Source organism: Ochotona princeps, chromosome 1, assembly GCF_030435755.1.
Source record: "Ochotona princeps isolate mOchPri1 chromosome 1, mOchPri1.hap1, whole genome shotgun sequence".
Taxonomy (NCBI): domain Eukaryota; kingdom Metazoa; phylum Chordata; class Mammalia; order Lagomorpha; family Ochotonidae; genus Ochotona; species Ochotona princeps.
The window spans coordinates 51,673,769-51,685,233 of NC_080832.1; the positions used below are offsets into that span (position 1 = coordinate 51,673,769).

Consider the following 11,465-nt stretch of genomic DNA (forward strand, 5'->3'; position numbering starts at 1 on the left):
AGAATCCAACTGTTTGTGTCATATATATGACTGTGTAGAAAAAATACCAGCCAAGGGACATTCTCAAAACTTTCACAGTGATTATCACTGAATGGATGAGTGAGTATACTCATTTTCTTTATGTTTTTCTATATGCTATAATTTTTCTTTCTTTTTTTTTTTTAAAGATTTATTCATTTTATTACAGCCAGATATACAGAGAGGAGGAGAGACAGAGAGGAAGATCTTCCGTCCGATGATTCACTCCCCAAGTGAGCCGCAACGGGCCGATGCGCACCGATCCGATGCCGGGAACCTGGAACCTCTTCCAGGTCTCCCACGCGGGTGCAGTGTCCCAATGCATTGGGCCGTCCTCGACTGCTTTCCCAGGCCACAAGCAGGGAGCTGGATGGGAAGTGGAGCTGCCGGGATTAGAACCGGCGCCCATATGGGATCCCGGGGCTTTCAAGGCGAGGACTTTAGCCGCTAGGCCACGCCGCCGGGCCCATGCTATAATTTTTTAAAGATTTATTTAGGGCCCGGCAGCATGGCCTAGCGGCTACAGTCCTCACCTTGAACGCGCCAGGGTCCACTTCCCATCCAGCTCCCTGCTTGTGGCCTGGGAAAGCAGTCGAGGATGAACCAAGGCTTTGGGACCCTGCACCCGCATGGGAGCCCCAGAAGAGGTTCCTGGCTCCTGGCTTCGGATCGGCGCAGCACTGGCCGTTGCGGCTCACTTGGGGAGTGAATCATTGGACGGAGGATCTTCCTCTCTGTCTCTCCTCCTCTCTGTATATCTGACTTTGTAATAAAAATAGATAAATCTTCAAAAAAACAAGATTTATTTATTTTACTTGAGTTAGAGGGTAGAGGAAGACAGAGATATTCATTGATTGGCTCACTCTCCAACTGGCTGCAGTGGTCAGAGCTAGGCTAGTTCAGAGCTGGAGGTCAGAAGCTTCTTCTGGATTTCTCAAATGGGTGAAGGGCCCAGGGCCTTCCATGGGCCATCCTCCGCTGCTTTCCCAAGCCACTAGCAGGGAGCTAGATTGAAAGTTGAGCAGTCAGGACTCAAACTGGTGCTCATGTGGAGTGCCAACACTACATCGAGAGGATTAGCTTGCTATGCTACCATGCCAAGCACCTACATTCTGTAATTTTTTTTGTTACTATAAAAATATTATTGGTTTTAGACCTTTCAAATTAACAGGAAGGAATACATATGATGGAAGTATGACATGTAGTATACTTGGAATAATAAATAGGTTCCCATAACCTTACCTTTCACCTCAACAAATAGTATGTTTATATTTACTAAGATTACTAAGTGGTTTGTGTACCCTTCCTCCCAGAGGACAGGCTCTGAGTTTCCTGATTTGTGTTTATCCTCCCACCTTTTCCATTGCAGTTTTATTTCACATATGCATATCTGTAAATATGACTATTCTGTGTTTTGGCACTTAGTGTGAGTGGTATCATGCTAAGTGTTTCCTTCCACAACTTGCGTTTCTTCCCCCTTAGCCTCCTGTATTCATCTTTTTTATATTTGAGATGTGCTTATTTAAAAGTCACAGTTATAGAGAGAGGAGGGGAGAGAGACATGAAGATTTTCCATCCACTGGTTCATTTCTACGTAGCCACAACAACCAGGGCTGGGCTATACTGAAGCCAGGAGATTATCTGTGTCTACCAAGTGGTTGGCAGGGGTCCAAGAACTTGGGCCATCTTCCACTGTTTTTTTTTTTTTTTTTTTAGGCCATTAACAGGGAGCAGGACCAGCAGTAGAGCATCTGAGACACTCCTCGGCGCCCATAAGGGATACTGACATCATGTGCGACAGCTAGCTTGCTGTGCCACAGCACTGGCCCCACTTGCGTTCCTTTTTAACCCTAGCATTCAGTGTTGAGAATTCACTGTGGTTTACTGGTTTCTCAGCTGATAGATCTGTTTACAGTTTACTACTGTTAGAAAATTGCTGCTGAGAACATTCTTATCCTGATAGACATGCACAAAAGCATCCCTTTGAGTTGTTTTTTTTAACGCAAATTATTTTCCAAAGAAATGATAACAATATGAGCCCCTCTGATTCCTGTTGCTATGCACATTTGCCAGTATTTGGTAATGTTTTCCTTTGTAATCAGGACCAAACAAAGGCTTAAACATATAACCTTATCAGAAAGCTAATCTCAAGGCTTTCCATGAACAAATATAAATCATATTTAGGGGTTGGCAGTGACGTGGGCTTGTCTGTGTTCTTACAGGTACGCCAACAGCAGCCTCATCAAGTACATGGAGAAACACAAGGTCAAGCCAGACAGCAAAGTCTTCCTGTTGGTGGGTGCCCCCCTCGTGCGCTGCCCCTTGCCCTGCCACGCCTCGTGTGCTTGAGATGCTGGGGCAAAATCATGTTCCTGTTGCGATATCACATTTGAACTTGTGACCTTAGTTCTTGTGGCTTTTTTCCCCCAATGACTTATTACAGTGGAAAAAAAAATCTGAAAAGAGCTTTAGTGCTGATCCTTTCTGCCAATTTCAAATAAATTCAAAGTTCATAGAAAATGCTTATTATGAGGAAACTGTGCATGAGTTTCAGGTTGGTTTTTTTTTTTTTGGCACCCAAATTAACCTGCCTTTTATTCCATTTCCATCAACTTTTTGAAGTTTCTGTATGTGTGTACTAATTATGCAGTAGGCTACACAAAATGTGTTAGGTGTTAACCCTGTCAGACGTTAATATTGGGGTACTTCAAAAATCTGGGGGTGGGGAAGCAGTTTCAAAGCCTGGGCTTGTGTTGGTGCGAGCAGTGTTTTTCGTAGCATGCAACAGTGGACAATGCATGTCATGAAAAGTACCATTTGGGTTTCGGATCACCACATCAGCTCCATCTTGTCAAGCCCTTGCGTGAAGTCAGCTGGTTGCCCGTAAAATAAGCTTTTCATGTGTTCTCTGTTCTGTAGCTCCAGAAATTGCTCACCATGGACCCAACCAAGAGGATCACGTCCGAGCAGGCGCTGCAGGATCCCTATTTTCAGGAGGACCCGTTGCCAACATTGGAGTATGTAGCCCACCCCTCCCTGGCCCCGGCTCTGGCACGGAACCCTGTTCCTTCTGCCATTCCTTTGAACCCAGAAAAAAACTGATGACAAGGAAGATTGTACTTGTGAATCGGGGCGAAGTCATAGAGAGGTGTCAGTGAAAATGGTTACTTCAGGGAGGACCACTAACCTGTTTTACTTTTTTTTTTTTTTTAAAGATTTTATTATTATTGGAAAGCCGGATATACAGAGAGGAGAGACAGAGAGGAAGATCTTCCATCCGATGTTTCACTCCCCAAGTGAGCTGCAACGGGCCGGTGCGCACCGATCCGATGCCGGGAACCAGGAAACTCTTCCGGGTCTCCCACGCGGGTGCAGGGTCCCAAAGCTTTGGGCCGTCCTTGACTGCTTTCCCAGGCCACAGGCAGGGAGCTGGATGGGAAGTGGAGCTGCCGGGATTAGAACCGGCGCCCATATGGGATCCCGGGTGCGTTCAAGGCGAGGACTTTAGCTGCTAGGCCACGCCACCGGGCCCCTGTTTTACTTTTGAAAAATCACCCAAGGAGAGCTGAGCAGGAGACCAAGCGCTTTCAGGTTTATAGCCCATATTGTGCCTTGTGTGCTGCCTAACTCCTCTATGCCGCACCCCTTATTACTCCCAGGTGTATATTTTGTGCTCGTTAATAGAGGTGCAGTTAATTTTTTTTTTTTCTTATTGAAGCGAATATAAATTCAGGACTTGAACTTTTGGTGCGGAATGAAGTTAATGTGGGGGAGCTTCTGTGCTATACACATGCCAGCTAAGAGCAAGAAAGATCGGAAATTGAAAGTGGCGGCAAGGGTCAACCTTCATACAACTGAACTTTTCTTGTTTCAGTTAAGTGGAACGGAGGCCTAGGGATTAAGCAAATGCCAGGCACATCAAGTAGGGAATAAATTAAGGAATTAAAAATGGAATTTTAGGTGAATGAGATAAGGAGATTGTGTAGTTTAGGCTGTGGCATGTCATGATTCTTTTTTTTTTTTTTTTCATGGTTTTTAGTGTGTTTGCTGGCTGCCAGATCCCATACCCCAAACGGGAATTCCTCAATGAAGATGAGCCAGAAGAAAAAGGTGACAAGGTATGAATCGTGTGGCATGCTTTTGCTTCAGAGCCTTGGGGGCAGAACGATGATAATTCAGGGAGGTGTAATTGAATTGTTTCTAGATATTTCACTGCCTTTTATTGCATTAAGAATGGATTTAGCGTGCTTTCTGTAGGAGGTTGTTGGTATGAGGATTGTACATGGACCTTGAAGGCTGAAATAGCAAGCTGGCAGATAAAGAAGCCTGCTGGCTTGTCCACAGCCTGCTGTAGCCCCGGATTCCTGATTCTTGCTTGTTCATTCACTTTCGTTAATCCGACATGGTGCGGGCTGGCATCTGCAACGTCGCCACATTCTCACTTTGACTAGATGTGTTCACCACCACTCCACACTGCTCTACTTACACAAAATCACAATCGAATACACTTGGTGCAGCTGGTCCAGTTGAGTGCACAAGTGTTTCTGTGTGTCTTACGGCCTCCAGTGAGCTGTCTGCAGCTGATATGGTGGCTTACAGCACAGTCTAGTTGGTTTGGAGCCTTCGGGCAGGCTGGACTCGCCAGCTGCTCCCATCTGTAGCTGCACCCTGGCCAGTCTGCAGTCACATGTACTCATCAGGTGAGGTAGGGCATGCATTCATCTGGTTTCATGCCAGGCTTGCTTTGCTTCCTTTGAAGAATCAGCAGCAGCAGCAGCAGCAGCCCACGGCCCCTCCACAGCAGGCAGCTGCCGCCCCACAGGCACCCCCAGCCCAGCAGAACAGCACCCAGACCAACGGGACCGCAGGAGGGGCTGGCGCCGTGGCCGGGGTCGGCGGGGCCGGGACCGGGCTGCAGCACAGCCAGGACTCCACTCTGAGCCAGGTGCCTCCGAGCAAGAAGCCCAGACTGGGGCCCTCTGGGACGAGCTCAGGCGGGCCCGGCCTGCCTGCCGATTATCAGGTAATTTGTCTTCACGAACACCCTTATGTCTTGTACATCAAGACCTTGATTTAAAATAGATCCTTTTAGAGTTGAGCAGTTTTCAGCTGTTAGCATTTGACTGTTTAAACTGCATGACCCTGTTTCTCAGACACTATAAGGTGAAATTTTTCTAAAAGTCAGATTTCATGTCATTGCAAGAAAGCTTGTCTCCTGCCTCCTTCACCCTGAGCACCTCCATCAAGGAGTAGTGCAGGTAGGAGGCAGACACCCCTTTCCTTAAAGGAAGCCTGGTCCGTTTACCCTTACAGCTGTGAGTCAGCCTTGGCTCAGACCAGGACACCTAGATGAGCGTTAGCAGGAGAGGTGGGTGGCCGCTAACTCTAGACAAAGCTGGCTGAGTTTCTAGCATTCTTCAGAAAGATTGGTTCCCACCAAAAGAAAATAACCAGTTAAGTAGTCACAGAGATACAGAAGAGAAAGGGATTAAGTCTGAAGTCTAAAATGCCTCTATAAACCCTACCAAAAAAAGTTTCTTTGGAGTGATAAAAATATACTCCGTGGTAACTTTAGGAAATAATGCAGACCAACAGACATTTTCAGGGTAGCAACAAGTCAAGAAAAAGCCCAAAAGGAAAAGGAAAACTTGAAAGATTTAAAAAAAAAAAAAAAAAAAAACTGTTCACAATCACGGTCCCCTAGGGAACTCACAAAAGAGGAGCTTGGAGGATAGAGATAATAGAAAACACAGCCACTGGTATGGGAGCCATAAACTCACTGATAAGGAACTGGAGTAGAGACAGCCATTAACCAGGAAAACATGATCAGTAGCCGCCTAAACTGGCTCTACATCTTGAACATTTCAGCAAACTAATGAGTTTTCACAAAATCATTTGGCTGGAAATGTTTTCTTTTCCAAGATTTCCCACAAGCAGAGAAGATGTAACACTCCCATTTGGATCTGATTGAGCTCATCAAGGCCTCACTATAATCTGCTTGCTATTTGGGTAGCAGTCATGAATGCACTTGAGTTTTGTTATAAATTTAGTTCCTTCCCCCTTCCCCCACAAACTCAGTAGGTTATCTTTAAGTTGATCATGCTGCACACTGGTTCATATTTGTAACTCTAACTGTACTACGTTACCCTGCGTTAAAGAAACCAGTTTATGCAAAAACCCATGTTCTGTGTTGAAGGTGGTACACAGAGCACTGTGTGGGCGGGTGGGTCAGGAAGTAGGGGAGGCATGGTGATGGGTACAGAGACCACGGCAACAGAACCTCCCCCTGGACTCAACCACAAGACCAGCAGGGCCCACTGGAAATGGATAGCCAGGGGCAGGGTGGGGTTAGTGGGTGGAAAATTACGAAGCAGCAGCATCAGAGGTAAAATTATTTTGACTGAATTGACTTGATAAAACTGTCACTGAAGGCAGGCCTAGGCACTAAGATATCAAGGGTCAAGCAGAGGACTCGGAGGAGCCTGGTTAAGGCTGTGGTCAAAGGAAAGCGCCTTTGTCATCTGATTACAATCAAGGAGAGACAGTTGACTGTATTTCCTCCCTGGATTTATCAGGTTCAAAAACCGTTCAAAATGCTCTTCTGTGTCTACATTGTTCTATCTTGCTAAGAAAAAAACAAGCCTTACATCATGTACCTATGAAATGAATAGCTGTCTGAGCTGTGCAGTTGGAGAGACTAGCATGAGGCGGAGCCAGGGAGCCCACAGCCTGTAATTTGCAACTCTTACATAACGTGTTTGTTCTTTCTTCAGTACCCAGAGCTGTCGCGCTGAGTCTCCTCTGCTAATGCGGGAGCGCTCATAGCAGGTCTACCCTGTTAGGCACTAGGCTTGGCATTTGCTTCCCTTTCTCCTTACATATGCCAGTCCTGGAACTTCTCAGAAATAACACATTTTTATATTTAATTTTGATGTCTTCATGAACACACCTTTCTTTAAAAAGATTTATTTATTTTTTATTGGAAAGATTACAGAGAGAAAGAGACAGAAAAAAAGATCATCCATCCACTGGTTCATTCCCTAAGTGGTCACGATGACAAGAGCTAAGCTGATTTGAGGCCAGGAGCTTCTTCTGGGTCTCCCACATGGGCGCAGGGTCCCAAAGCTTTGGGCCATCCTCGACTACTCTCCCAGGCCACAAGCAGGGAGCTGGATGGGGAGTAGAACAGTAAGGACACGAACAGGCACCCATATGGGATTCTGGCACATGCAAGGCAAGGACTTAGCCACTAGGCTACCATGCCAGGCCCCATGAATACTCTTTTTTTTTAAGATTTATTTTATTTTTATTGGAAAGTCAGATATACAGAGAGGAAGAGAGACAGAGAGGAAGATCTTCTGTTTGGTGATTTACTCCCCAGGCGGCTGCAATAGCCAGAGCTGCACTGATCCGAAACCAGGAGCCAGGAGCCTCTTCCAGGTCTCCCAAGCAGGTGCAGGGTCCCAAGGCTTTGGGCCGTCCTCAACTGCTTTCCCAGGCCGCAAGCAGGGAGCTAGATGGGAAGCGGGGCTGCTGGGACTAGAACTGGCATCCAAATCGGATCCCAGTGTGTGCAAGGCGAAGACTTTAGCTACTAGGCTACTGCGCTGGGCTCTGAACACACTTTTAAAAAGATTTATTTTTATTTGAAAGGGGAATTTATAGAAAGAAGGAGAGACAAAGGAAAAGACCTTCCATCTGCTGGTTCACTCCCTGGATGACCACAGTGGCTAGAGCTAAACTAATCCAAAACCAGAAGCCAGGAGCTTCTTTGATTCTCCCATGAGGGTATAGAGTCCCAAAGCCTTGGGCCATCCTCTACTGCTTTCCCAAGCCACAAGCAGGGAACTGGATGGGAATTAGAGCAACCAGGACTAGAACTGGCACTCACAGGGGATGCTGGTGCTTGCAGGCAGAGGATTAGTCAATAAAGCCATTGTACCATCCCCCAGGAACATTCTTAAAAATGAAAACCTGTACCCAGTGCAGTGGTTTAGTGGCTAAAGTCCTCTCCTTGAATGCACCGGGATCCCATATGGGTGTCGGTTCTAATCCTGGCAGCTCTACTTCCCATCCAGCTTCCTACTTGTGGCCTGGGAAAGCAGTTGAGGATGGCTCAAAGCCTTGGGACCCTGCCACCTGCATGGGAGACCTGGAGAAAGTTCCTGGCTCCTGGCTTCGGATCAGCTCAGCACTTGCCATTGAGATCACTTCAGGAGTGAATCACCGGACGGAAGATCTTCCTCTCTGTTTCTCCTCCTCTCTGTATATCTGACTTTGCAATAAAAAATAAATAAATCTAAAAAAAAAAAAAAAAAAGAAAAGAAAACTTATGGGACCACCATTGTAGCATAGCAGGCTTAGTCTCTGTATGTCATCGTGTATGACTGCCATTTCAAGACCCAGCTGGTCCACTTCTGACTCAGCTCTGTGTTAATGGCTTGGAAAAACCAGCGGAAGCTGGCCCATGTGGAACACCAGAAAGAAGCTCCTGACTTTGGCCTGGCCAAACTCTTTGTTTTGGCTGTTTGGGTAGAGAGCCAGCTTATGGAAAATATTCTATCCCTTATGGGCGCTGGTTTGTTTCCAGGATGCTCCACTTCCAATCCAGCACCCTGCTAACTGCTAGAGAAAAGCAGCAGCAGATGGCCCAAGTGCTTGGTCTCCTACCACCCACATGAGATACCTGGATGAAGTTCTTGGCGCCTAGGCCCAGCTCTGGCCATTGTGACCATCTAGGGAGTGAACCAGCAGAGGAAGTGCTCTCTCTCTTTCTGTCTCTCCTTCCCTCTCTCTGTAATCCTTTTAAAATACATTACCAAGGGCCCGGCAGCGTGGCCTAGCGGCTAAAGTCCTCGCCTTGAAAGCCCCGGGATCCCATATGGGCGCCGGTTCTAATCCCGGCAGCTCCACTTTCCATCTAGCTCCCTGCTTGTGGCCTGGGAAAGCAGTTGAGGACGGCCCAATGCATTGGGACCCTGCACCCGCGTGGGAGACCTGGAAGAGGTTCCAGGTTCCTGGCTTCAGATAGGCGCGCACTGGCCCGTTGCGGCTCACTTGGGGAGTGACTCATCAGACGGAAGATTTTCCTCTCTGTCTCTCCTCCTCTGTGTATATCTGGCTGTAATAAAATGAATAAATCTTTAAAATAAAATAAAATAAAATAAAATACATTACCAAAAAAAAAAAAATCCGAAGTGCTTTGGAGTCATGATAAAGGCTTTTGAGCTGCTAAGGACATTAGCTAATGACATTGCCACTAGAGATTTGTGAGTAGGAAGATATTTTCTATTCGTAATGAACTTCAAAATAGAACATGTAGTTAGGTTCATAATTTTGAAGGCCTCTCACAGAGCCAGTTACACAGCTTAGAAAGGCACGCAGCTGAGCTGTGCTCACCCTCGACTGTCTTACTGCGTCGCTGTCTGGGACCACGCATTGCAAGGCTCAGCAGCCCTTGCCTGCTGAGCGGGTAGGAAATTGTAGTTTTCTCCTTTCTCAAACCCTCGTGATACCTCAGCCTTACTTGTGTCTTATTTACGTTATTTCTTCATTTATTTGGAAGGCAGAGACAGAGAGGCTTTGATTTGCTAGTTCTCTCCCCAGGTGCCCTTCACGTCCAGGCCTAGCCCAGGCTGTAACCAGGAACCTGGAACTCAATCCAGGTCTTCTCCGTGGGGGGCAGGGACTCAATTACCTGCCTCATCTTGTCGATGGGGCTGCAGATGCCCTGAACTTCTGCCCCTGAAAATGTTTTGCTCTGAGATAAGCGGTTTTTTAATCATAACATGGAGAACAATAGCAGCATGCTGGTATCCATCACGAATCCCGCTGAGTTCTATATGCTACGCCTGTCACTGCTGTTAAACTGCACCCCAGGATCAGCCAGTGCTGAAGAGTGGGGCGGCATGTGCTCCCTCCCCACTCTGCCGGTTGACTTGGTACCTGCCCAGAGTGTGCGGTTACACGCTGTGCTTTAAAGAAGCACAAGGTGTTAGCGAGTGAAGTCAGCTCTCAGCCACTGTGTACTTGAGCAGCAGTGTGAGCGAAGACAGCTTCCGTGTCCGTCCTGTGTTACATCGTGACCCATCCTCTCCTTCTACCACTGATTCCCTGTCCTTGTTTCCTTCTCCCAGCACTCCAGTTCCCGCCTGAATTACCAAAGCAACGTTCAGGGATCCTCCCAGGCGCAGAGCACCCTGGGTTACTCCTCCTCGTCTCAGCAGAGCACGCAGTATCACTCCTCTCATCAGGCCCACCGGTACTGAAGCCACCCCTGGCCCGGCCCAGCCTGAGCACAGGCCACAGCAATACAATGTCTGCGTTGAAAAGGAGCCCCCTGATGTAAACCCTTTCGTCATCTGATACTCTCACCCTCGGGAAGAAAACATTGAACTCTGAGCATTTTGCAGCTCCCCTGTCCCACCATGACGCTCCCCACCCCCGACACCCCCGACACCCCTCTCCCGCATGTGACCCGTTGTGACTTCTTTGATGAAGCAGCTGATGGGATCCCAGCACTTGTGTACCCGTGGACACTGTTTTTGAAGGATTTCCTGGTGCACCTTTCTCCTGCTCTAGCAATCACTATGAGTTGTCTTTTCATAGTCCTTTTAATAGGATTTTAATGTTTCAGGAACAAGCGTCCAGCGGTGTATAGTTTTGTACTTCATGAACTGGCTGAGCAACACAGGTGAAAAACGTCCCTGTGAATGTGCCACGTTGTTTTCAGACTTCAGTGTTTTGCTCATGGAAGTCTTAAAGAAGCTGTTACTGTCCCAAAGCACTGTTCTGTGGTGTTCTTATTTATCTAGTTTCAGGGAAGGTCTGCTAAAGAGACAAGCAGTGCGACACAGAAGGATGAGCAACCAAACCCAGCGCGGATCTTTGCCCGACTATGCTTTGTGCTAGGAGGAGTTGAAGGATGTGGTAACTTTTTTATATAATCATTCATCTGGAACTAAGTTCCCAGAATCTCCTTTATTTTGGATAATACTCAGTGATGAAGAATTATCATTTTTAACCTTCACGTAGCCAAGTCTACTTTAAAAAGGTTTTTGAGAGCGTCGGTGAAATCCAGGCCCCTGGCAATCCACACTGGAAGCCGAAGAGGAGGCGGCCTGCGCTAGGATTTCTGCGAGGAGTCACGTTGCATGAAGGACACATCCCTCCTCCTGGAGGAAGTCTCTCCATGTGCATTGAACGTGAAGCCGGCTTCTCTGAAGAACCGTGGGTCTCCGCACCCCCGGGTCTGAGAAACTTCCTTATGGAATCAGGGGGACTTGATTAGAAGCCTACAAGTGAATCTGCTTTTCAGATGAAGAGCAACATTCTCCATTTGTACTTGCATTTAGACATAGAGTGACTATTTTTAAAGCATGTTAAACTTTTAGGTTTTATTCATGTTTAAAATATGTATCATGTATGCATAATTTTGCTGTTGTTTC

General features: G+C 47.0%; 1 protein-coding gene across 4 annotated transcripts in view; it reads left to right on the top strand.

The window, feature by feature from the left end:
• Window positions 1-10,430, top strand: part of CDK19 (cyclin dependent kinase 19) — a 171,213-nt gene extending 160,783 nt beyond the window's left edge. For all 4 annotated transcript variants that reach the window (XM_004580323.2, XM_058658650.1, XM_058658697.1 and 1 more), the window contains 5 exons: window positions 2,241-2,313; window positions 2,938-3,035; window positions 4,058-4,136; window positions 4,778-5,041; window positions 10,155-10,430. In XM_004580323.2, coding sequence (XP_004580380.1) covers window positions 2,241-2,313; window positions 2,938-3,035; window positions 4,058-4,136; window positions 4,778-5,041; window positions 10,155-10,286 — 646 coding nt within the window. In that variant the 3' untranslated portion in view covers window positions 10,287-10,430. The remainder of the gene's footprint in view (window positions 1-2,240; window positions 2,314-2,937; window positions 3,036-4,057; window positions 4,137-4,777; window positions 5,042-10,154) is intronic.
• Window positions 10,431-11,465: the final 1,035 nt, after the last annotated feature.